Source organism: Brachycentrus maculatus, unplaced genomic scaffold (assembly GCF_059751285.1).
Source record: "Brachycentrus maculatus isolate JH-2025_06_01 unplaced genomic scaffold, ASM5975128v1 h1tg000529l, whole genome shotgun sequence".
Classification (NCBI taxonomy): domain Eukaryota; kingdom Metazoa; phylum Arthropoda; class Insecta; order Trichoptera; family Brachycentridae; genus Brachycentrus; species Brachycentrus maculatus.
Genome location: NW_028281275.1, coordinates 1200748 through 1228310, shown reverse-complemented (window position 1 = coordinate 1228310; position 27563 = coordinate 1200748). Strand labels below are relative to the sequence as shown.

Genomic DNA, 27563 nt, shown 5'->3' with positions numbered 1-27563 from the left:
AAATTGGTTTATATATAAAGATCTTCCAAGAATTTGAGTACTGTGGTTGTCAATAATGGGTAGAATCGGTGAATGTTACACGTGTGTAAAGTGATCACTTAAATCAGTCTATGACGGTCATCAGCCCCGTAAATACCTAGACTTCCATATTGTTCTTCATCTTTGATGAGATGTCAAAAAATAATATGAAAAATACTCCTATAATTGGAGATCATCCAGATTTGTGAAGTATTTGGACACACTCAAAATGTTGATTTAACAGTTGTTCACTTTTTAAAATCTCAAATTTTGAGGGATATTTGTTGTACCTATTTATAATAAAATTTTGATTTCATGCACTGCACTTGAATGAAATTATAATTCAGGTTGCACTGGCTTTCCTTCCTGCTAAATATTCCATTCCTCCACCACACACAGAGCCGGCGCCGGTACTCGAGCACCCATTCTTCCTAAGTGAAGAATAAATAGTGCAATAAGCAATCAGGCCATGAGCCGATGTGGGCGGTCGGTCGTGTGTGGACCGGCTTTATAATGCGTACATATATAAACAATAACCGTTTGGTTTACATATCAAACCGTCTCTCGTCCGCCTCGACAACCGCCCGAAAAGACCCCGAACCCCGACCGCGCAAGGACCATATTCCTCTAAACTCCGTCGCGTCCTTGCGCCTTGATCGATATGCAGCAAAGTCGATTAAAATATTGCTAATTTATATGTAAAACCATTTCAGACTGGCTGCCCTAAAAGCAATTTGATTGCGATTAATTGACTTGTTAGCGGGAAAAAAAATAAAATGTGGTATCGTCAGCTTAACTTGTAAAGCTCGTAAACTGGAAAATGTTTTTTGTTTGTTTTTTGTTGTTTTTTTTTTGTTGTAAATTTGAAACATAGTCAACTTTTTGGAATGGTACTACTCTCCATAAACACTCTCCTTATCAATAATCGTTTGTGTAAAAAAAAACTTACACTTTGTGTAAAAAAATACTATTTCGTGACAGAATTTTAGTTTTGAATAAATATCAGACCGTTACAATTTCACTTTAGTATACTTTTGACCTGATGACGGAATGATTATTACGAAACCTGTAGTAACGGAGTAGTGTTTTTTAAAGTGGTATTACACAAAGTGAACGATGAATGATAAGGAGAGTGTTTGAAAATGTTTCATATCTTAAAAGAATGTTGACTTTGTGGTACACCACTTTAATTTCTCTGAAATTATTAAAGAAAACACTTTTTTTTTACCATTTGAGTTTATTTGACGACAAGTTTCGGAAACTAAGCTTCCGTCTTCAGGTTTAAATGTAAACTGTTAATTTTTCTGCATTTGCATTGTTGTTTCATGGACGTTTAATATTTTCATTGCTACACAAATATTGAGAAATTGTACAATACATTAAAATGTGCGCTTTATATTTGATTTATTTTGCATAGCCACAGCAATACATGGTGGGGTACAGCTAGTCTTCAAATATTGATAAAACATTGATTTATTTATTTAGAAATTTAACAAAATATTAATATAAATACATTTACAATAATGAATAACAAATAAAACAGATAATTGTAACATTCCAATAACAAAATTACACTAATGTCAAATGAGTTAAAAGTAAACACCAAAAATAAAATAAAGTAATAGTTAAGAAGATTAATAGGCAGACTTAATTTAGAGCTAAAGTAAAAATAATAATAAAAAAACATAAACAGTTATAAGATGCATAAGTTGAGAAGATCACTAAAGTAAAAATATTTTTTTTTAAATATTTAAACTGTATTTCGTTTAAAAGTTTCAAATTATTAATTGATTATTTAGACACCAACGCAGGTAAAAAACCTCGTTAATTTACAAAACAAAATGTATTATGATTAACTTAATGAAAATTTTCGCGGAAGTAATGAATAATATTTCTAAAAATAAAACAGTTAAAATCTTCCGCCGTAAAAAAACCTTTTTGGATTTACGGGGTTTACAAGTTACCCCGACGATAAACGTTAAATGAAAGGTTCTTAATTTAATCATCATGATGTCGCTGACAGGATAAGCAGTGATGGCTGAAGGATAGCTCTACTTACTGGTACGATTTAGTAACAGTAAAAAACTGATACATGAATATGTTCATGTATACTATATGTATGATCAAAATATCGTTTCTTTAAACATCGTCTTTGAATAATAATAATAAATAAAAACCCTTATCCGCACCCCAATGGTGCATAGGGCACTGCGTCATATAAACGTAGTGTTATCTTGATCGTTTACACATGAAGGAAAGGTGATCAGCCCTCCGCTTCAGGTACCAGTCCAGGGTAATATTGAAAAAATATTACAGTGAAAAAAATTACTTTTATTTATTTTACCCTCCTTGGGAATCGAACCCGGGACCTCCAGAATGGTAGCCGAGCGCGCTGACCATTACACTACGGAGGCGGACAAAACATCGTCTTTGAATGAACAAACAACATATATACACATATATATATATATATATATATATATATATATATATATATATATATATATATATATATATATATATATATATATATATATATATATATATATATATATATATATATATATATATATATATATATATATATATATATATATATATATATATATATATATATATATATATATATATATATATATATATATATATATATATATATATATATATATATATATATATATATATATATATGTATATATATATATATATACATATAAACATATATATTTCTAAATTTTGACATATCGCTCACTCCTTTCAAGAACGTCATAAATTCAAAATCGTCAATTTTCAGTTGTGCATGTTTTCGGAATGTCCAGAAAATGTAATATATCCCAGCAAAAGAGGCATATTTTTAACTTAATGTTTACCCGCTACAGGGCAGAAAGTGTAGTTTTTCCATTTTGAAGAAAAGGTATTGTTCAATTATTTTTTTAAACATACTCAATATCTTTCAAATAGAGAAAAAAGAAAAAACATTCAGGTTTTACCTTAAAATATCTGTTGCACAGTAAAAAGTTCAATAAGTGGCTTGATATTAATTTTTAATACATCGTATCATATTTCTAAACTTTAAAAACGTTCTCCTGAAAAATCAAGTTTTTTAATTTATGACGTTCTTGAAAGGAGTGAGCGGTATGTAAATACCCAGACATCTATGTTCTTCTTTATCTATGTTGAAATGTTAAAATGTAAAAATGACTCCTAGGTGGGGGAACCCCAGATTTATGAACAAGGATTAGGACACACCTAAAATGTTGTGAAGACAATTAAACTTGCTTATCACTAAACTAATTTTGATTAAAAAAAACAGTTAGATCTGGATTATAATTCCTACCAGATGCCCATTTTCTATTAATTTTGTACCGGCGAGGCTAAAGCATGCTAAATAAAAATGGTTATTTAAAGACTGTATAAAATAACTAATTAAAATTCGTATTACCTGCGGTGATATTAAATTTAATAGATATTGTGTGATTACTGAATAGTTGTTGGTTCGTTCACCCGCGGCGAGCCCTTGAAACGTCATCAACTGCCATCGTACTTGTTAATAGTCATAGTTAGCTGGATATTAAGTTAAGGGCCGGTTCACGTTCATACGTTTTTGTGCCCAAAAAAATATCATAAAATAGACTTATTCTTCTTTGTGTATCATGCCAGGTCTCCTCAACTTCGAATATCACTTGAGAGTAATTTTCCCTATTTTGGGCAGCTCCTGATACCCGTTCATATTTTTCTATTCTGGAGATTTGTCTTCTGCCTTATCCTCGTCGACCTTCTATTTCGGCTTTTATGATTAGGTCTAATAAATAGCTCATACTTCTCTCCTCTAAGTACATGCCGACACCTTCCTGACTTTGTTATCAGTCAGCAACTATCCTAAGCTCCAATTTTTAGAATTTTCACTCATGAATTACATGAAATTAAAGTAACTTTAAACATTAAGAGTAAATCCACTCACGAGTAGGCATAGGCTATGAAACTTATAAAGTTGAGGCCTACGGAGCCTGAAGGAGTAGGGACATGATAAGCGGTGTTGCATAAGCCGTAGCTAGATTTCAGAGTCACTTGGATGTTAGGTAATTAAAAAAAAAACTCAATTTTTTATTGCTGCAGAAGCATTTTGCTCCAAAGAGCAAGAGAGGAAGACAATTAAACCAAACATTTTTTAATGATTTTTTTCATGATCTGAACAAAATTACACGAGACGTTTTTCAATTGTTTACACTGTATTTCAGTTTTTAATTTTGCCAAATGTTCTTGCATTCCAATCATAAGATCCTGTCTCTTTCATAATATTGATGCCATGAATATTATAATGTATTTGTATTTACCTATTTACTAAATCCAACATCTACAATACATATCTACACACACACACATATCAAACATATATAATTTTAAACAATAAATGATATAAATTTGTCTAAAAGTTTCTTGGTCGTTGAATATTTACTTCAAAAATCAAATTCAATAATAAAACCTTATTCTTTTTTGACATCTCATCAAAGATGAAGAAGAATATGGAAGTCTGGGCATTTACGGGGCTGACTACCGCCATAGGCTGGTATAAGTGATCACTTTTTACACGTGTAACATTCACCAATTCTACCCATTATTGACAACCACGCTACTCAAATTCTTGAAAGTTCTACATATATGAACCAATTTTGAAACATTATTCTTGAATCACTAGAATTTCACCAGAGACATCTAAAGGTGAGATGAATAAATAAAACCTTTTTAAATTGTATTAATATTTTATGTATTTTTTAAAGTTTTTTTCTGGTTACAAGTGTTCTAATAAATCGGTTACATTATATATATATATATATATATATATATATATATATATATATATATATATATATATATATATATATATATATATATATATATATATATATATATATATATATATATATATATATATATATATATATATATATATATATATATATATATATATTTATATTTATATATATATTTATATATATATATATATAAATATATATATATATATATATATATATATATATATATATATATATATATATATATAAATATATATATATATATATATATATATATATATATATATATATATATATATATATATATATATATATATATATATATATTTATCTATATATATATATATATATATATATATATATATATATATTTATATTTATATATATATTTATATATATATATATATAAATATATATATATATATATAATATATATATATAAATATATATATATATATATATATATATATATATATATATATATATATATATATATATATATATATATATATATATATATATATATATATATATATATATATATATATATATATATATATATATATATATATATATATATATATATATATATATATATATATATATATATATATATATATATATATATATATATATATATATATATATATATATATATATATATATATATATATATATATATATATATATATATATATATATATATATATATATATATATATATATATATATATATATATATATATATATATATATATATATATATGTATATATATAAATATATATTAAAAAAAGAGAATTATTTGTTTTTTTATTATTTACACAAATATTTCAATTTCATACTATTTCTGTGAGTTCTATTTACTAAGTGGCTCATTACCTTATCTTGGAGTGTTTTTTTTTTTACTTTAAAACAAAATATTAATTCTTCGGCATAGTACCAGTCCGAGTCTGAATTTACCTTTATTAAATACTGGACACTGGAACGATGCAAATTCCACGCTTCTCCATCGTTAAATGAGGCTGATTAATTTGTTTTACAGAAATAACCTGCATTGCGTAGGAAATGCATAAACTGCATGTAAGGTACTGTGGCTTGAAATTCGAGGATTAATAGTGACAGGCATTAAAAACAAGTATTATGTAGTAAAAAAAGTCTTGTTTTTTTTAAATTTTATTTGTTCTCCTCCTTCTTCTTACCCTCATCCGCACCCAAAGGTGCATAAGATACTTCATCAAATTGAAGCAATGTTAAGTTGATCGTTAAGGCCCAGTATTTGTTAAGTCACAACCTAATTTCCTTTAAACCTAGGTAAAATTAGCCATAACTGTTTTTTTATTTATTATTAAAACACCGTTATTGTATTGAAAAAATAAGTTTTTCTTCGAAATAAATATACGGTTTTAAAAAGAAAAGAGAAACTGAAAGGTAAGGAGCTAGAGTGAAAAAATCACTTATATTTATTTGAACCCCCTTGGAATCAACCCGGGACCTCCAGAACGGTAGCCGAGCGTGCTGGCCATTACACTACGGAGGCGGACAACTAATTCCTATGTATAATATGTTATTTAAAAAAATGCAAGTTGCTCGCGCAGTCGGTCGTGTAGTCGGTCGCATAGTGGATTCTACATTTGCGATTACCCCCTTAAATTCTCAAAAAAAAATCAATCTCTCTCTGGTCTCAATCCTGCGGATTGGTCTGCAGCAACAGATGACATCTCCTTCGCCATTCTAGTCTATTTTCCGAAACCCTCTTCAGCTCCTCATACGTCGAGTATAAGTCGCTTAGGTATTCGCGGCGTGGGCGTCCTCTGGCGTTTATTCCCTCGATCGTCCCCTCTATTATTATGTGGAGGAAACCCTCTTGTCTTAACCTTTCCGGGAGTACAAAAATTGATGTCTGAATTTCTCTGGGGAGTGAGTTCATTTTACATGAAAAATTTTTTTTTTCATTAAATCGATTTATTATGAAGCTAGAAACTATATTAAAATAATTAAAAAAAAAACATCTATCCGATTTTTTTTTAAATTATGACAAAATTACACACAAATATCCACAGATGTCATTGCCATACAAGTTACATCATACTAACTGACTTACGGACTTCGACGTTCACTAACGTCCATACTCCTTTAAGGAAAATTCGAACTGACGTTCATTTACGTCCATACTCCCGAACATGTTAATCGTGACCGATCCATTCGGTGCGTCTCTTGGAGATAGTCGCGAGTAGGTGTTTTCATCCTTCGATTAATCGTAGTACCTCGTCCTTGGAGATGTGGTCTCTCCAGGATATCCCGAGCATTCTTGTATAAAAATCAATAATGATTTGTATTCTTTTTGATATTTTTCAGTGCGTGTCTGTGTGCCTGTCGACGCAGCAGAAGGGCGGGCGGTGCGCGCGCGCCGGCGAGCTGAGCGCGTGGGACGCGGCGTGCGTGCGCGCGTGTGAGAGCGACTCGGGCTGCCCCGGCGTGCTCAAGTGCTGCCGGCACGACTGCGGCGCCACGTGCCAGCTGCCGCGCGGCCTGCACGACGCGCCGGGTACGCCTTTGCCAACCCTTCAATATACTACTACTTCTGACCCTTATCCGCATGCAATCGTGCATAGGGCACCGCATTAAATTGATTCAATGTTCACTTGATCGTTTATTATATAAAGGCAACTTGATCAGTCCTGCGCTCCAAGGTAATTATCTAAATATTAGAGTGAAAAAACACTTACTTATTTTATCCCCTCTGGGAATCGAACTCGGGACCTCCAGCATGGTAACCAAATGTGCTAACCACTAACATATATACAGCAGGACCTCTATAATCCGAACGCCAAGGACAGGAATATCCACTTGGTCAGTCCATTCTAGGCATGGATGGCAGACACTGCAGCGTCAAATATTTCTTCACTATCCCCGTTTTTAAGCAGCGCGGGAGGGATGAGTGGACATTCGGATTACAGAGGTGTTCGGATTATAGTGGTCCTGCTGTATATCAGTGAAAAAAACATTCATATTTTCCACAATTTTCTTTTTTAAATAACCCCCTGATAAGTTGTTGGTCTCAGCGGTGAGAGTTGGTAAGGAATATTCTTTGAATTTTGAGAAAAAAAATTCTGGCATCCGGTTTTTCCGGGGTGCGTGTTATTTCACAAAACATTAAAAATTATTTAAAAATATTAACGATAATTAATAGTCCCATCTACCGACAAAACCTGTAAGTAAAAATTGTATCCAATCATAAAAAAATGTATACCGCCATCTGTTGATTATTATGAAAGCTCCAAAATAAATCACATTTTGATGGGTAGCTTAATAATTCGGATAATTCTTTATTTAACCCTTATTTGCACTCAAATAGTGCATAGATTACTGCATTGGATCAACACAGTGTTTAGTTGACATTAGTTGATCAATAATTATATGGAGGGAAGCTGATCAGTCGTGCACTACTGATTCTTGGATTTAGGAATGGAATATAGGTATTTGAGGAAATGCAGATGACAAATGTAGGAGCTCAGAGTGATTACATTACTTCAATTTCGGAAAGGAAAGTGAAGAAATAGGTAGGAAAAAGGAGAATAGTGATAATGATTTATAGTAGCTTGTGTGACGTATATGCTGCCAATAGAAGTACCTTGAGGGGACATTTTACTAGGTTCCTTTATTAAAATACCTTTAAAAAAAGAGTCACCCTTAAAAACCAATTTGAATCTAAGACAATAGAGAATAGGCGAAAATCTTATTGGCTTAAATTATTTAAAATCGGAGGCGTGAGTTTATAAATAATTGATGTGGGATTTTAATATAAAATAATAAAATCAACTCTGCCTCCGGGGTCCTGTCATCTCTCTACTTGATGCTTGGGAGAAATAGCAAACTCATGGCCGTCAATAAATTGCTAATCTACAAAACGTCATCTGAGCCATCCTGACAGTTACACGCCCAGTACTCACATATGCAAACTAGAAGCCTTTAATAACAAGCATGCATTGATGACCCCTTTCTGGGTAAGGACCTTTCAAAATCACAAAGAGTCTGATGTAGTACCCCTTATGAATCAGTTCATCGCTACATTATTGGAATTTTTTTTTGGCTTAATAGCGCCAAATATAATCCCACAGTAAATGCACTCTCAACTTACGAGCTTCCTTCGCACCGCCGTTAAAGTAATATATTTCTTTTTATTGACAGTTTCTTCTGTTATTTTCTGCTTACAGGGTTACCAAGCATACCGCAGAACATCACTGTGTGGGAAAGGAAACGAGGGCGTGCCATTAGAATCCGTTGGTCCTGTGCAACAGTTTATGAATCCTTACCATTGCTCTTTGTACTCGAAGAACGCCATCATGTGGGGCGACATTTTGCTGAATCAAGGATGGGAGAATGGACACCGCGTCAGCGATCACAAAGGCATATATAATTATTTTTCATTTTTAACCTTACCTATGGTGTAGGAAATAATCAATACTGAACTTTATTTCTCTATATTTATATGCATAAATTTTCATTTTTGTCTGACATCTATGTATAGAAGAGATTACTAAACATATTTAAGAATTTTCTTGCTATTCAATGCAGGCATATTTGTTTCAAAACATAACTAATCCTTGAGGTAAAAAAAAAAATTACACAATACAAAAGCTGAATTGTCATACAAAATTAAGCCTTAAAAGTACAGAATAAGCTGACATATCAAAACAAATGGATTTGCAAATATCAATACCAGTTGCGAGTTGGTAAATATAGTTGAAATAAAGATAGAATTTAAGGTTGTAATGCCACCAAAGAAAGGAAATTAAAAGAAGTAGTATTAACTTATTTGAATTAAAATTAAGAAATGAAGGATAAAAAAACATGTTTTACATATGACAGTTTGGCTCAGTATAAAATTTTCATTATAATATTTAATATTCTGTAACACATCACCCTCAAAGATCTCGTAACTTCAACTTAAACGTCAGCAAGTAGGAATTTCTCCACACGACTGCATAATAATTGAGAGTCTTATTTTTCATTCAAATCATACACATAAACATAAGATTTACCCCGAAGGATTATATAACATGAATTTCAGCAGATGGCTCATCACTTTAAATGTGATATGTTCTTTGTCTGGTACATGGATGATTAAAAAATATAATTAATATGAATGTTCAATATGTATTAGGAGCTAAGTAGTCAGTGTTATTTAGTTTATGAAATGAACACTTGTTATTTACAGAGATTGCATTCTAATAACTAACTAATAGAATGCAATCTGTAAAAAATTTCAGACTTCTATATTCTTTTGTAAAAAAACTTCTTCGCCTTTGTTAAGATATCTATAAAAATCATGATAAAATTGTTTACAGATCTAACATTTCCTTGAAGAATGTAGTAAAACCTGGAAGGTGGTATCAGTTCCGAGTTGCTGCTGTGAACGAAAATGGAACCCGAGGTTACTCCAAACCTTCAACCCCTTTCACTACATCTCATGGTCCTCGACCTCCCAGCAGTCCTCAGGACCTGGCCGTAGATGCGCTGCGATATGTGAACGGATCGCTGGAGGGAACTTTGAGATGGAAGGCCCCTGCTTCTTCTGATCTCCCTGTTCATAAATACAAGGTTTACTGGAGTAGGCGGTTGAAAGGAGTGGATCATCTGTTGGACTCAGTTCTCGTTCGTCATCACAGCGTGGGAAAGGTAAGGGAAACTGAGACAACTGCATTACCTTTTTTCACATTTTCATGCAAACAACATCAGCCATTTTAAACTGCCATATTTACACATGGAATATCCCCATTCATTTGAATAGTCAGAATCATGTATTTTGGAAGTGTTGATTTTGGAACATGTAATGGTATTTCTTGGGATTGTTAAAATATAATAAGAAATGTCACTACATAGAAAAAATGGCTGCAAGACAAGTAGTTAATAGAATGAATAACCTAGGATCAAAGTAGAGAAATACTTGAATTAAGCGCAATAAATGGGACTATTATGAAAAGGTGACAATTTTTTTCAATCACTTCATATTTTTTATTGCAATTGTACATTAAATATAGTCATCAGCGTTTCACCCCTATATCAAAGAATCGTTAGCACCTTGACTTTGTGTAATCAATGATTTGAGTTAACGCCTTATAGATACATTGATGTACTCTATGCACCCTTAATTGAATTTGAATAAAATCTTTGAAGTGTCAAACAGATGAGGATGGAGTGAACATTTTCTTCCTTATAGGTAGTGCTTCTTGTCTGTTGATCACCATTACAAATTCTTGGGATAAAACTCTCTTGTTTCACTTCTATTTGTCTTGGGACCATGCATATTTGAACTGTAATGAAGGGGAAAAGCCAGTTGCAAATTTTATCTGTTCTGACCAGTCAAAGGAGATCTATCTCATCCTCTTGTTATCTTCATACTGCCAACCACAACATTCAAAATTATAAAAACATATATGTTTGCAGGACCAGACAATGTTTGACCTAACGGATCTTCAACCTCATTCCCTCTACTTCCTCCAAGTTCAAGCTCTGGCGCAGTTTGGAACAACTAGATTGAAGAGTGAGAAGTCTGCCATTGTACTGAATACAACCAATTACTCCAACGGTAGGAACAATATTAGTAAAACAGAAAATAAACAAAAATAATTTTTAATGCTTCATGAAACATGTTAAATTTTCCTATTAATATTATTGGTTAACAAATTTATTTGCATTGTAATTCTTAGAAAAATAATGATCATTTAGTTTTGAATAAAAAGGCATAATTTCATTATATTCTCTCACTTAAAAACATATTATATTTCACATGTAAAATTTTTGCCAGAAAACGTAAGTTTTAACATGTTTTGGCTTTATTAATATAATTTATTAATACAATTTATAATGGTGTAAAGATTATTCTAATTATATTTAGTTGATTGTACAATATGTTGCTATCGATTCTGTTGCATCAGTACACACCGGAATTGGGATGTAAGGACCATTAAAATGGTTGCTCTTAATTAACTAGAGGTATATGTTAAATATAATAAGGTTAGGTTATTCACATATACAGATGGTTCTGGTAAATATATATTTTTTAATGTATTTAATTTGACAATGTAAATGACTATTAGTTCCTTATTTGGTTTCCGTTCCTTGAGATTTGGCCCAAATAAGTAGCTATTCAAATTAATGAGTAGTTTACTAGAGAAAAATTAATTAATGATTTAATACCTCTTATTTTCATGCTAAAATTTTAGAATTTATAAATATTCTATTCATTTTAGAAACAACTATACATACAGAAGGAAACAGCTCAAAGAGAAGCGCTGATCAAAAAATAGAAGGTCTTTATCTAAAGGAATTGTATTGGAAAAACGATCAACTGCTTGCAAATATTGTTTGGAGACCTGTGCATTCCAGACCAGGAAGTCCACTATGGTAAAAAATATATTGAATCATTTGCAAATTTTCTTTTTATCATAAACTTGTATCATAGAGTGCATGTATTAATTAACATATGATGTAGCATCTACGAAAGCGGTATTTTTGCATGACAATGTTAATAAGCGGAATATAATATGATAGAAAGTCCAGATGAAAGTCACTAGGCAAAATGTCAAAATAGTAAAGATATAAAGAGAAACAGAGCATGTAATATCTCAAATCTCGGGAAAATTACAAACCAAATCTTTTCCCGGGAAAGTTTTTTTTATAAACGCTTTGTCTGGGGGGGATATTAAATTAATAACTTTTTGCAGTCAACACTTTATGCTGACAGCAAAACATTTTGCTGTAAACAGCTTGTAGACGTTTTGTAAAGTAAAGTTTTTTTAGGGGCCTTTGATTATTTAATATTATGCTATATCTTAAATTAACACAAATATATTAGAAGATCTACTTCCTGATACTTAACCAATATTCAGATATTGTCAAAAACTTAATAAGATAATTAAACAATTCAAACAGAATATCATGGTATACTTATTTGTCCGCCTCCGTAGTGTAATGGTCAGCACGCTCGGCTACCGCTCTGGAGGTCCCGGGTTTGATTTCCAGGGGGGGTCAAATAAATATAAGTGATTTTTTCACTGTAATATTTATTTAATATTACCCTGGACTGGTACCTGAAGCGGAGGGCTGATCATCTTTCCTTCATGTGTAAAAGATCAAGATAACACTGTGTTCATATGTATGAATCAGTGCCCTATGCACCATTGGGGTGCGGATAAGGGTTTTATTATTTATTATTTGTATGAAAAAATGTATTTGAATAGACTCCAAATGAATGATTCTATTTTTAATTCAGGTATTTAGTGCAATGGTGGACTGGACAATGTGACAGTGGTGATAAAACCTATAAATCTGCGGCTACAACTGATGTAAGTATAAAATAGTATTTTGACTATCCGTACCCAATAGTGCACAGGCACTGCATTGGATCAATGCAATGTCATGGACTCCAGATTCAAGGGCGAGGGATTTTAAATTTAATGCATAAATAAAAAACGAAAGTAAAGGAGCGTAGAGTGAAAGATATTACTGGTACTAGCAATGGCTAGGGAGCTTCAGGTTACATACACGTGTACAAGTAGTATGAAGGAATGGGTGTAAAGTTAATCAATAAATGACTGATATATTGATTTATATCTGGGCCATAAATATGATATTTTTTGTAATCGTCAATAAAATTATCAAGGAACTCGTATGCCTGCTAGGTAGTTTGGAAGACCCAGTGTGTGGTATGCCAGAATAGGATATTTAAAAGAATGCGTACTTACAGTTGGTTTATTGATATAAATTCTTACACTTTAATTACTATTGATATTAACTACTATAATTTATTTAATCGATTATGGAACTTTGAGTTAAATATGAAGCTAAAATATACGTCCTTTAGCAATCGAGCGATACAGCGAATCTCGCTCGCCGCGCCTCGGTTGGCCGCTTTTGTTGAATCCGCTCAGTGTTGTCAACCTGACAACACCAAATGGCGTGGCCAGACGCCCACAGTAGTATGCAAAAGTTTATATGATTACAGATATACAACCGGAAGTGCTCTAGCCATTGCTGCTTTTTTCCATTTCCCGTGTTACTATTTCTTCAGCGTTTATTTTCCCATTTAGCAGTGACGACTTTAACTAGAGATCTTTTTATTTAAATCATATACATTCCATCAAACATGTTTAACCCTAGTGCCGAAAATCAGTATTTTTGATTATTTTTGTTATTTAATTATATATTTGAATATAAAATCAAATACTTTAGTATCAAGATATCTATCACACTATTTTCTTAATTTTTAGGTCCCAAGATTTAAGCTGATTTATCTGAATTTCGGATGTAAATATCTGGTTCGTGTGACTCGGATTGGCGACAACAACAACAAGCACGCTTCCGAGCTATCTTTCAAGTCACCATCCTGTGAACAGTTTCAAAAGAGAACAAAACGGGAAAAAATCAAATGCACTTGAACACTCCTGAATGTTTTATGTTGTTATCTCGTTGTTTTATATTATGTGTTATTTTAGTATTAATTTGTGAGTTACTGTAATTAATTATTTTTAAGTTACTCTTAAGCTATTGTAATGTTTGTGGTTGCCATTGAAATATTATTTTTAATTTAGATTTTTTCTTGTAAAATAATATCTCTGTATACAAATCTATCGTTGCTTCAAACTGAATAATATGTAGTTTTATTGTCTTCCAATCCTCCATACATAAAGTCTTATAAGTGATTTTAATTTACGTCTTTGTAAAAAGCTAAACATTTTTTTGTATCCATATAGTGAATAGGATAGCACTGCGAATAGTATAGTGTCAAGGTTGCGTTGCAGATTCTTGAATTTAGGAGTGATATATAATATATATTTGAAAAATTACATGATGAAGCGAAAGAATTTAGGGTGAAGGATAATACTGATATATAGGATTGGAAATAGAGGAGAAATATCAGATAGGAAGAGAAGAATAGTAATAATGAAGATGGAACTAGGGACAGCATACTTGTTTTCATACTAGGTTCTTATTATTATTTAATCACTTCTCTAAGAAGCTTGTGCATAATTAAAAAAAAAACATAGAAAATTAAGATGGCAAGTATATAAAAAGGCCATTGAACAGAATTAATAAAAAGTAGTAATTAAAAAAAAATAGGATTACGTTTCATCTGTATGTTATAAATATATAATAAAATTATTTATCTGAGATCATTCATTTTTTATTATTGCGATATTTTTTTATATACTTAAGTATTAAGAAGTTTTATTATTTCATTAATTGATTCGGCAGTCACTTTGTGGTAAAATCAATTCATTTTTAATTAATGTATTACTTGGTAAATACCACTTTTTCTTAGAATCTATTGTGACACGTGTTTCGATGTATTCCACATCATTTTCAAGTTTTATTATGTTAACGTAGTATTTGTCATACAATGAATGCAATAATAATTCATATTTATTTACTCAGTGGAACAAGGAACTCTATGAACGAACAGACAAACTAAATATGAAGTGATCATGAGTGAGAATCATTCAAAATGCAAACGAACACAGATGTCAGTAGTGTATGTTACACGGTCTGAAAAAAAGAGATAAGTGGAAAACTTAAAAAAAACATAGAGTAACACAAATTCAAGATTACTTCAACGTTGACGAAGAAAATAATTAAAATAGAAATATGGAAGTTTGGACATTTGTAAATCTTACTACCTGTCAATGGTTTATTAAATTATAGCTTTATAAACAGTACAACATTTGCTAATCTATCTAAGGTTGACAACCACTTCACATTTATTCTGGAAAGCTGCATACTTATTTGTTGCAAATGACAATTTGCACACTAATTTTTTCCCCTTATTTTACTTCAAAGATGACATCTATGGTTCAAACTTGTAAGTTTTTAGTAAGTTAGAAGGACATTTATGAATGAACATAATATAATTATTGAATTGTTTCACATACTAGGGCATGCCTGTAAACATCATTATGAATTTTATTATACTTATAATAACACCTAAGTAGAACAAATTCAGCAATTGTAAAAAAATGGATACACTACATATGTACATAACATATTTAGGGTTCCTTTAAAAATTTTAGTCTAAGCAAGGTATTAATATAATTAATATTATTTTACTGACAACTTTTGTCACTGATTATAATGTTAACAGCTTTTCTCAAGAGCTAAGATAAATTCAACAAAATAAATCAAAATAAATGACCTATACTTACATACAACTGATAATGTGTTTACAATCAATGCAAAACATATTTTACAAATTCCATATTGTTATACTGCAATTTCTAATATTTTGAATGTGTCCAAATACTTGTTCACAAGTCAGGGTTTTCTACACCAAAGAGTTTTTTTGACATCTTTAAACCCAGACCGCCATATTTTTCGTCATTTATGTTGAAATGTCAAAAAAAAATTCTTTTCACAGGGTGACTGCCAAAAAATTACTAAAAAAACACTGCAATTTAGTTTCATAGTGGCTACTTTGATATAGATAAAAAAGAGGAGGTTTATGAATTGTTATATAGATGTGCCATTATTATAATTTAATTATTATTCGAGTTTGAAGAAAATCATAATCCGAAGCTACAAATTCATCATTCAAACATATACCTACTTACATCTATACAAGTTTAGGTAAGTACTTTGCCCTAGATATGAAGATAGGTCCTTGATATAAAATTATACGCAAGTAAGCATGCAGTATTTTGAATGTGTGTGTACAACCACCCAAGGACCTGCTGTTAAACCTTCCACGTGCGTTTGCGCACACCTATTGCGCAATATACCTAGGTCCAACCGCGACCAACTTCACGTAGCTCCAATGTCATTTCTCAGCTTCGTCGGCGGTGGTGTATAGTTTCGCCTTTTAATGTTTCGTCGTGACAAAACCCCGACCCGTGATCACGGCAAGTAATTTAAAAGGAAGAGACGCGGTAATAACCGGCACGGTGCGGTAATTTCGTGTCAGAAAGGTCGCGATGTTTTGGTGAAACGGTAATGTGACAGCGCGGCCATGTTAGCGAGTGAACCGGGCCCGCTGGCCGAGCTGCAATAGACGGAGTGTAGAATAGGAGATCGACACGCCCCACCCCACCGCCGATCGTAGAATACATAACAAACGTCAAAATATACTTTTGACAGCTAATTTCAGCACATAGTTCAGCACTTCATTAATCTTCCCCTCACTATTTACACTAGTAGTAATAATATGTCACGTATGAATCCGACACGATTCCAGTGGGATACATAGTCTAATATTGATTCTAGTTAGATTTAAAGCAATATTTGCGTGGGCGTAACCTAACCTATAAGTGCGGCTAGTCGTTATCACGCGACTGTGTTTTTGTTTGTTGTCAGTGTAGTGGTACATTGTGGTGAAAAGGTGAATTTGTGCGAATTGGTTATTATTTGTTGATAAAAATTTATGTGATAATGGCTGACGACGAGGTTTTGTTCGACGATGTTTACGAGTTGTGTGAAATTATCGGAAAGTAAGTAAATTATAAAACATTTTGTAACCTATGTCAATATCTTAATTATTTTTTTTTGTATTTATTTCATAAAAATATATTTATGTTTGTTGTAAGAAATTATACAAATATGGAGAGTGTTTAAATGGATATTAGAGAAGCATGTTACGTTTAAACCCTGATGAGGCAGTTATAGTATTTAGAAGAAAAAACGTTCATAGGTACCACCAAGCCATATAAAGTTTTATGAATTTCAAAATCTTTGAAAAATTCATCAATGAAAAATTCGCTTTGCTAAGTTATTCAGTAAACGTTTTCTTCTTCATTTCCTATGCGTAATTAATGGTGCATGTGGCAATATATTAATTGGATCGGTGCAGTGTCCTGTGCTTCATTATCCAAAGATACGACAAAAGATATTTAACATAAAAATTTTGATGTATTCAAATACAAAGGAATGTGTTTTATAGGTAAATAATAACTTTGCTGTGTTGTTTTGGTAATTACCTCGTGAAGTGTAATGTCTTTTCATACTAAAAACTAATAATTCCGTCCAAATATTTGTACACAAAAATATTTAAGTAGGTACTGTTAGTGGTCGTCTACAAGATCTGAGATTTTTACGAATATTTTTTAGTTCATACAAAACTTAAAAACATAAACGCTTAAACTCTGGTAAGTGTACCAAATGCAAGTATCATATATATAAAGGTGTCTATTTTTATGTCCGCCTCCGTGGTGTAATGATTAGTGTGTTTATCTACAGTGCTGGAGGTCCCCAGGTTCGATTTCCAGGGGGGGAGGGTGAAAATAAATATAAGTGATTTTACACTTTAACATATCGCTCACTCCTTTCAAGAACGTCATAAATCAAAAAACTTGATTTTTCAGTAGAACGTTTTTAAAGTTTAAAAATATAATACAATGTATAAAAAATAAATATCAAGCCACTTATTGAACTTTTTACTGTGCAACAGATCTTTTTAGGTAAAACCTGAAGGGTTTTTCTCCATTTGAAAAATATTTAATATATTCAAAAAATATATTAAACAATACCTTTTCTTCAAAATGCAAAAACAACACTTTCTGCCATGTAGCGGGTAAATATTAAGTACATTTTCTGGGCATTCCAAAAACATGCACAACTGAAAATTGACGATTTTTGATTTATGACGTTCTTGAAAGGAGTGAGCGATATATTTAGTATTACCTTGGTCTGGTCCCTGAAGCGCAGGAGTTAACATTGCGTCTATACGATGCAGTGCCCTATGCACTATTCGGTGCGGATAAGGGTTAAAAGATGGAAGTATGTTCACTTACTCCTCCCCCCCGCCCCTTTAATTTTTTATTTCAAGTACAAATCTCTTCAATGTTCTTTTTTTTTTTAATAAACTTTATTTATGTTCAATTCATTTTGTAAATTAAAAGCATTGTTTACTAAGTGGTATGGTGATAAAACACTCTCCTTATCGTTCATCGTTCGCTTTGTGTTATACCACTTTAACACTTTAAAGTGGTATTACAGAAAGTGAACGTTCAATTTGTTATTCCACAATTTTCTAATATGAACAACACTGTAAATTTTATATTTAAACTGTGTTGGTGTTGTCAATGAAGATGATTCTTTCTAGGCTTTTAAGTTTTAAAATTAATATGTGTATTGCAGCTTGTAGTGTACGATTGTCAATGTGCGATTTCATGTAGTTATAGTAGGGCCGTCCCAACTCTATGGATAAAACTATCAAGGGTTGCCAAATTCAACGTGTCTTTTTTTCAAGTCCACAAAACTTTTTTGAATAAATTTTGGCAAAGAGCCGCTTTCGAAGATGGCGAGCTAGATCCAGTATTGTCAGCCGCAATTCGGAGCTAGCACTATGTAGATATATAGTATTGTCAGGGTCGCCGATGGGTATTAGGTAGGTACTCCACCTCTATTAATCATGATTTGCAATTCCGATTCTAGGTTTAAAGTGGAATGGAAATTGAAGGTACGAACGCACTCTATTGCCGAGGTATACGATACATTAGATACGAATGTACCTACCAACATAGGTAAAACTTATAATATATATATATATATATATATATATATATAATATATATATATATATATATATATATATATATATATATATATATATATATATATATATATACATATATAATATATATATATATATATATATATATATATATATATATATATATATATATATATATATATATATATATATATATATATATATATATATATATATATATATATATATATATATATATATATATATATATATATATATATATATATATATTGCTCATTCCTTTCAACAACGTCATATATAAAAGAAAACTTTTCTGGAGATCGTTTTTTAAAGAATAAGAATATAATAAAATGTATTGAAAACAAATATCAAGCCACTTATTGAACTTTTTACTGTGCAACAGATTTTTTTAGGTTTTTTCTCCATTTGAAAAATATTTAGTATATTTAAAAAGATTATTAAACAATACCATTTCTTCAAAATGCAAAAACAACACTTTCTGCCCTGTAGCGGGTAAATATTAAGTTAAAAATATGCCGCTTTTGCTGGGATATAGTACATTTTCTAGGCATTCCGATAACACGCACTACTGAAAATCGTAAATTTTTTGATATATGACGTTGGAAAGGAGTGAGCGGTAAGTATTATTTTCACGTAAACTTCTTTAAAAACTGGAATTAGGACACAAAGTTTGGTAATTTTAGTACGTAGGTACTTACCGGATAAAAAATAACGATCTGAAATAGGTAAATTATTGATAACGGAATTTTTATTTATGTATTTTGATATTCATCTCAAGTACCCACGAAAAAAAAAGTTATCATTAATTTTTTTTTGTTGATATTATTTAATGATAGATTTTCATTTAGATGTTAATTTTTTTATTTTTTTATATTTATCCCAAGAACCCAAGAACTCAAGAAACAAAAGAAAATAATTAAAAGGTGATTTTTCGTTGTTGATATTTTTCAATGATAAATTTTCATTCACAAGTTTACTTATTTTATTTTTGATATTCATCTCAAAAACCCAATAACCCAAGAACCCAAAAAACAAAAGAAAATTAATTAATATGTGATTAATGTTGATGATATTTTTCAATGATAGATTTTCATTCACATGTTTTTTTATTTTATTATTTCAATAATAACTAGAATAAAAATCAGTACATATTCTTGTCAGTAAAACTATTTCATGATTGATTTGGCAGTCACTGTAGTAATATCTCTCCATTTTTAATTTAAATTTTACTTGGTAAATACCACTATTTATGATTATCTATTGTAACTCGTGTTTCGATGAATTCCGCATCGTTTTATACACGGTGTTTGATAATGATGCGGAATGCATCGGAACATATCGGCTGTCCAAATTTAAAACACAGTAAGGGACATTTTTTTGTAGTACGTTTTTTTTTGCATTTATGGACTAAGTAGACTCTACTTAGTCCAAAAATGCAAAAAAAACGTACTACAAAAAAAATGTCCCTTACTGTGTTTTAAATTTGGACAACCGATATGGTACAATAGTTTTAAAGAAAAAGTGGTATTTACCAAGTTAAAATAAAAAGAAATACAAATGAATAAATCTTTACAATTTTATCGTATTGCCACATCAATATAAATACATTCGGATATTGAGAAATATGCTTAGACGATGTAAGTATAGCATAATACATATTGAAATAGGTAACGATTGAATTGACGATATTAGAAGCTGAATTAATGTCATGAAAATTGGTAAATAATTTTATTTGATTTTTTTTTTTGCATTGCAACCTACCCTAAGTTAAACTCGATTGGAAGAAAACTCACATAAATTATCTTTGTTTTATGTATTTCCATATTATAGAGCCCACGCCTCCGTAGTGTAATGGTCAGCATGCTCGCATACCGTTCTGGAGGTCCCGGGTTCGATTCCCAGGGGGGTTTAATAAATATAAGTGATTTTTTCACTCTAATGTTTATTCAATATTACACTGGACTGGTACCTGAAGTGGAGGGCTGATCACCTTTCCTTCATGTGTAATCGATCGAGATAACACTGCGTTTATATGAAGCAGTGCCCTATGCACCATTGGGGTGCGGTAAGGGTTTTATTTTTTTTTATTATAGAGCCCACGCTAAATGATTGAAGATATTTTTTTAAGCTACCATTCTATATTTTCTAAATATCGATTTTTAAATCTTCGGTATTACTTATGGTATAATATTTATTTAATAATGGGATTAGTCATTTTATCAATCGAATAAGTCATTCGATTATTTAGATTTTAGATTAATCGAATAAAGCATAAAGGTAACTTATAGTATGTTTAAATTGAAACATCTGAATATTATTGTAAACATTAACGTATATTATCAATTTTATTTATGGTTGGTTACTGTAAGGTTACTAGTCTTCTTATCATTCGTTTACGATATTATGCTCATTTTTTTTTTAATATCATGAGAGCAATTAAATCAGTAATTAAAAAACGGTAGCGGAATTTTTATAATAATTGTGATTATAAATATGACCCAGATAAAGTTCTTGTTTACGTTAGATATCGCTGAAGTCAAGCTAATTTTTAAAATATCGTTATGCCTATATTTGTATCTTCTTTTTATTTTTCTAACCCTATCCGTACCCGACGGTGCATAGGGCACTGCATCGTATTGCCGGAGTTTTATTTTGATCTTTACTTACATGAAGGCAAGGAGATCACTCTTGCGCTTCAGGGACCAGTCCAGGGTAATATTGAATAAATATTATAGTGTAAAATCACAAATATTTATTTTCTATAAATTTTCTATAAATCAAACAGCACGGCAGCTAAACTCACTAACTATTACACCACGGAGGCGAACATTTTTTCTTTCATAGTTATTAAAGATTGTAAGTTTATATTATAAAGTATAAAAAATGGGTTAGTGAAAATAAAATGCGCGGCAAAATAGTAGCAGCTAGAATTCTATCTAACTTTGTTACACTGCGCCTCCTAGGCTTGTCATGTCTTCCTCATTATTATCTGTTTTGTCCCTTTTCGTTGTTCATTTAAACCTTTTTTATTCTACCGTAACTTGCTTTAAAACCCTGAGCGATGAGATGTGTAAAACAGCCAATTAAAATGGAAATAGCGCTTGAACCCTTTTCGAAGAACGGTTTTAAAATACAATAGGGTCTCGTTGTACTGAAATGGGATCAATAAGATTATTTGAGATGTTTTGTGTTTCGAATATTATACTACTAAAAAGTAGTTTCCAGAATTATATAATAATAACAACAACAAAACACAAATGGTGATGAGTATAGGGTGTTTTTTTAGAGGTATACAAATTTGATAGTAGAGATAGTAGATAAATTGATTGTGGTACCCGCCGTGTGGTACGTTGCGCCATCTTGTTGAAACCACAGCTTTGTCACATCAATGCAATTTTACTGAGGGACGAATAAGTCAGTAATCATGGTTCTGTAGCGCTTTCCATTGATAGTAATATTCTGGCCGGCAACGTGTTAAAAAAAAAATATGGACCAATGATTCCACCCGCCCATAAAACACACCAAACAGTGACTTTTAATGGATGCAAGGGCATATCGAGAAAAGCTTCTGAGAAAAGCCACTCCAAACTCGGCCATTCTGTTTATTGACTTAGCCATTTAACCTAAAATTTGCCACATCGGTGAACAAAATTTTGCGTTGAAAAAGAGGATCATATTGATTATTGTTTTTGGCCCATTCACCGAACCTACGACGCGCATAATGGTCACGTGATCTATTCTTGGTGAAATGGCGAAACGTACTGACGACTACAAATCAGTATGCTGTCATATTGACAGTCTGTAGAAATAATTTTGCAAGATTAAAAGGCAACCCTCTAAAAAAATGCAAGGCCCAGATAAGCATTATCGATAAAATAATATTACAATACAATAATAATATCCATGATATTCTTATCCATGTATGTTCATCTTCTCTCTCTCTCAATATATTAAAAAAATGTATCACTACCCCCTTTATATGGAAGTTGAGCATGGAGTTGGCAAAGAAAGGATGAAAATAGACTGAATGCAGTCGTAATGCGATCTCTCAGACGAACACGCAGTGAAACGATGTATGATGTTCGAATGGTGATATAAGGAAAGAATGCAAGGGTGAGATAAGCATGTCGGCTGTCCAAACTTAAAACACAGTGAGGGACATTTTTTTTGTAGTACGTTTTTTTTCATTTTTGGACTAAGTAGAATCTACTTAGTCCAAAAATGCAAAAAAAAGTACTATAAAAAATATGTCCCTTACTGTGTTTTGAATTTGGACAGCCGATTATCGTTAGGTAAGTAAGTAAGGTGTGTTGATATGGTTTGGGCGTGTGAATCGAATGAGAGAAGAAAGCACAGTACACTCACAAATTTCACAACAAAAATACAAAAATACGCCTCGTAAAATAAATTTACGAGGCGAATTTAGTTGGAAATGCAAGAAGAGGAAGACCGATTTTTTTTGGGCATGATCGAGTATTTCAAATACTTGGGCGTGGTCAGGCCAGGAGTTGAAATAATCGGCGGCCTTGTATGAGGAGATGCATGAATGTGGAAGAGGCGAAGATTGTTTCAAAAGACAGATTGGTGTGGCGTTCTATTCTCTTTGCCTACAACTTCGGGGAAGTGACGTGATGGTTAGTCAATTGTTTGAAAAATATACCCCTTTATACTCAAATACGAAATCGAGCGCATTAACTAATATGTGAAGTCCTTTAGTAAAAAAATCCTTTTTAATCCTGTTAAGTAAGTTTTACTTAGTAAATCTCTCAATAAAATGGATAGATGTTACCACAGAGTTACAGCCGAATCAATATTTTTTAATCTTTATTTAACTCTCAATTTATCTTGGGGACTTAATTGAATCGATTGATACGCATTTTTCAATATTCCCGGATTAACTTGGATATTTAATTATCATCCTTCCCCGTAAATCGAGAGTCTGGTATTTGTCATAGATATCGTATTAAAGAAAACACGTAAAGATTAATGTGAAACGTATTAAAAAAGAAATGCCTAAAACGTTTGTCAATATTTTCCGAGTATTTTGGCCGAAAGCTTTAATCCGAATGAAAAACTGTTTTTTTTTTTAATTTTCGCTTTGCTAATATTAGGAATGCCGTAAGGCTTCAGCTTTCGTCGGATCATTTTGCTTTTTAATTTACTTTCTTCAGTAATTAAATACTTAAGATAGTAAATTAAGCTATTAAAGATATTATTAACCTGTTAACTGATCGTGAAGTACATAAACGTCTTATGTAAACAGTACCGAGTATGGGTAGAAACGTCCTATTTTTTTATTTGCACGTTTTCATTTTAGAATATTTTTATGAAGTCTTTTCAAGAAATGGACGTTAGCTTTATAAGCGACATCAGTGACCAATTTAAATGTACCGGCAGGCAGAAAAAAGAGATGAACTCTATGTATTTTTGTGTAATTATTTATGTATCTTAACTTAGATAAATGGAAAAAAAGAATGTTTAACTGTCTTTTTTAATTAAAAATAATTATTTTTGATAAATAATTACTTTAAAATTGTAAAAGATTAATCCATAACAATGTCAGAAAATATAAAGCTCATATCGACAATTAGAATCGAATTTCGATGAAATTTTCGATGTTACCTTTCGTCATCGTTGTTAACAACGATGACTATCGATGTTTGCAAGAGTCATAGTAAGGGTAACATAATTGGGTAAGGTTAGGAAAGCATAAAGGGTTGAAGCATATCGATTTTATATTATCGCGGTATTGGATTTCCACGAGGGATATTTCAAAACTAAAGATACTTTTTGACAGCATCATTAGATACGTACCTAATATATTTTATTAAAAAAAAATTACCGTTTGTTTTTTTTTAGTGGTCAGTATATTTAGCTACCATGCTGAAGGTCCCGGATTCGATTCACAGGGGGGTGAAAATAAACGTAATCGTTTTTTTACCTTACTATTTATTTCATATTACCCTGGGCTGGTTCGTACCTTGCCCTTATAATAAACGATCAAATTAACATTGCATCAATTTGATGCAGTGTCCTTTGCACAATTGGGTGCAGACAAGGGTCAGTATTAGTAATTGAATCTTCAGATATCCTGAACAATTAATTTTCTGCCATTTTCATAAACAGTTATTTCAGGAACTTCATAATCAAGTTTCGAAGATTTGGGGCTCACTTATTTTATAAATATATATTTTTTGCCTTCTGAGTGAATTTTAAATATGGTTTTAGGTATAATTAATATGCTTTAGCCGAATATAAATTATTAAGTGCTTGATTCAATATGGTGTTTTATAAACACGATCACCGCGTTTAATATATGGTGAACAATCACGAGATGCTGACAAAGTAGCGATTTTAAAAACGCAAATCCTTTATTAATTTTTTAAAATAATTTGGAATTTATTTTTGAGATACAACATTTTAAGTGTGTCCAAATACTTGTTCACAAATCTGGATTATCTCCAATTATAGGAGTTATTTTTAATATTATTTTTTGACATCTCATCAAAGATGAAGAAGAATATGGAAGTCTGGGCATTTACGAGGCTGACGAACGTAATAGGCTGGTTCTTTGTCGAGTATAAAACTAAAACTAACTTAATACATTCATATATGAATTTTGTTTTTGTTGTTTTTTTGTTTGTTTCATAATGACAAAAAATATTGTGTGAAAACTTTAGGGGCATACTTAAAATTACGCAATGATACTTTAAAGCTGTTTGACTCATTGTTATTAGCTATACGCGCCTAGCGAGTATTCCGACTCGACTAATTGAGAGATGTACGCGCCTGGCGCGAACGCCGTACACAACGTTTTAAATAAACTATATCGAGTAGTAACTAAATATTCATGTTCAATTAAAACTTCTTAAATTATACAAAATAAAGACAGACAAATCAAAAGAGACTGTTATGGCTTGTTAATTCATGGAGGAAAATTCAGCTTTACATATTTCGTGAAGGTTTTGGCATAATCTATAAACTTTTGAAATATCTATGAAGTTTATAACATATTGTAAGTTTTACACGATATATGACGTAGTAATATAGTCACGTGGCTAGGGCACATATGCAAATGTAATGGTAAGTATACATAACCTGCCTAAATAAATGTATGGTTAAACTATGTACGTCGATATTCCCACATCACAGAAGAGTAACTTTTAATACTGTTATGAAGATACTCAAAGTTTTGCTGTGGTTTTAAGTATTTGGTAAAATATATTTTGGTTAATCTTAGTAGCTTTGTACGTAATCAACTTTTCGTTGTGACAGTAATTTATTTTAAGATTATTCACATACATTCATTTGTAAGGCCACAAGGCCTACACCAAGAAGAAAAAGAAGACATTAATTTATGTAACCTTTTTAATTAGACCGAGTTTAAAAGTATTAAAAAGAAAATATTGTAAAATTTAATTTAGACGTTCTACATAAATTAAAATGTAAAAGTTAGTTTTTTTAAAAATTTTATATATTATCAAGTTATTAATCGATTGCTTTGAAAATTTTACAGACGTTGCAATAAAAAAAGCGTGACAGCTGAAAACATGTTTTTTTGAAAAACACTTTTTATACGGTTATGTAATATCATATGTTGAAGGTAACAGCAATATGCGCCAAAATAAACATTTCTCTTTGCGGACAGCGTGCTTCTTGACAGCTGCTGTAAATTAGTAATTGCAAGGCACCCGGCTACGCGTTTCTGTAGCTGAGTTTGGTTTGATGGAAAGTAATTAAAAAAGAGATCCCACATTTCAAATATGATTATTTTCAAAATGCTTGTGAAGTACTGAAAATTTAAAAATCTATGGTACAGCTAAGTGATAGCAGCTGTCAAGAAACACGTTCTCTGCCATGAGCAATATTTAGCATTGGAGTAAAAAAGTAGTTAAAAAAGACGTGTTTTAACATGCCACATCATTAACTTTAGGAGACTTAAGATTTAAAAAAAAAAACGCGTATTTGAGTGCAACGTTGCAGTTGTGTCAAAATTTAAAAGCAATAAGTGAATTACTTTTAAGAGATTAAAGATTTTGAACGAAAGTACATTTACATATTTATTTATGTAGACACAATGAGTTATATAAAAAAACAATCAAGTTATAATACATAATTTTTATTTAGTAGTATCTTGAAGGCTTTTCGCAGATACTTTGTGGCACATTTTATAAACTCTATAAAATAAAACAATTTTGTTTTTTTATCA

The 27563-nt window shown here is 31.2% G+C and overlaps 2 protein-coding genes and 1 long non-coding RNA gene across 6 annotated transcripts in view; 2 read left to right on the top strand and 1 right to left on the bottom strand.

Moving 5' to 3' along the window:
• LOC148301691 (anosmin-1-like) overlaps positions 1-15004 on the top strand; it is a 58516-nt gene extending 43512 nt beyond the window's left edge. Inside the window, exons 2-8 of the mRNA XM_088272870.1 lie at positions 7189-7378; positions 9048-9240; positions 10182-10512; positions 11281-11422; positions 12087-12240; positions 13109-13181; positions 14106-15004. Of these exons, the coding sequence (XP_088128996.1) occupies positions 7189-7378; positions 9048-9240; positions 10182-10512; positions 11281-11422; positions 12087-12240; positions 13109-13181; positions 14106-14273 (1251 nt within the window). The 3' untranslated portion in view covers positions 14274-15004. The remainder of the gene's footprint in view (positions 1-7188; positions 7379-9047; positions 9241-10181; positions 10513-11280; positions 11423-12086; positions 12241-13108; positions 13182-14105) is intronic.
• Positions 10850-16560, bottom strand: LOC148301690 (uncharacterized). Its single transcript, XR_015838762.1, has 3 exons — positions 16440-16560; positions 16035-16265; positions 10850-11147 (listed from the first exon to the last, which is right to left on the bottom strand). It is a non-coding gene; the product is annotated as an uncharacterized LOC148301690 (long non-coding RNA).
• A 60-nt stretch (positions 16561-16620) lies between these two features.
• Positions 16621-27563, top strand: part of CASK (peripheral plasma membrane protein CASK) — a 753263-nt gene continuing 742320 nt past the window's right edge. For 2 of the 4 annotated variants that reach the window (XM_088272869.1, XM_088272867.1), the window contains exon 1: positions 16621-17312. In XM_088272869.1, coding sequence (XP_088128995.1) covers positions 17254-17312 — 59 coding nt within the window. In that variant the 5' untranslated portion in view covers positions 16621-17253. The remainder of the gene's footprint in view (positions 17313-27563) is intronic. The other 2 variants (XM_088272866.1, XM_088272868.1) reach the window with 2 other exon arrangements.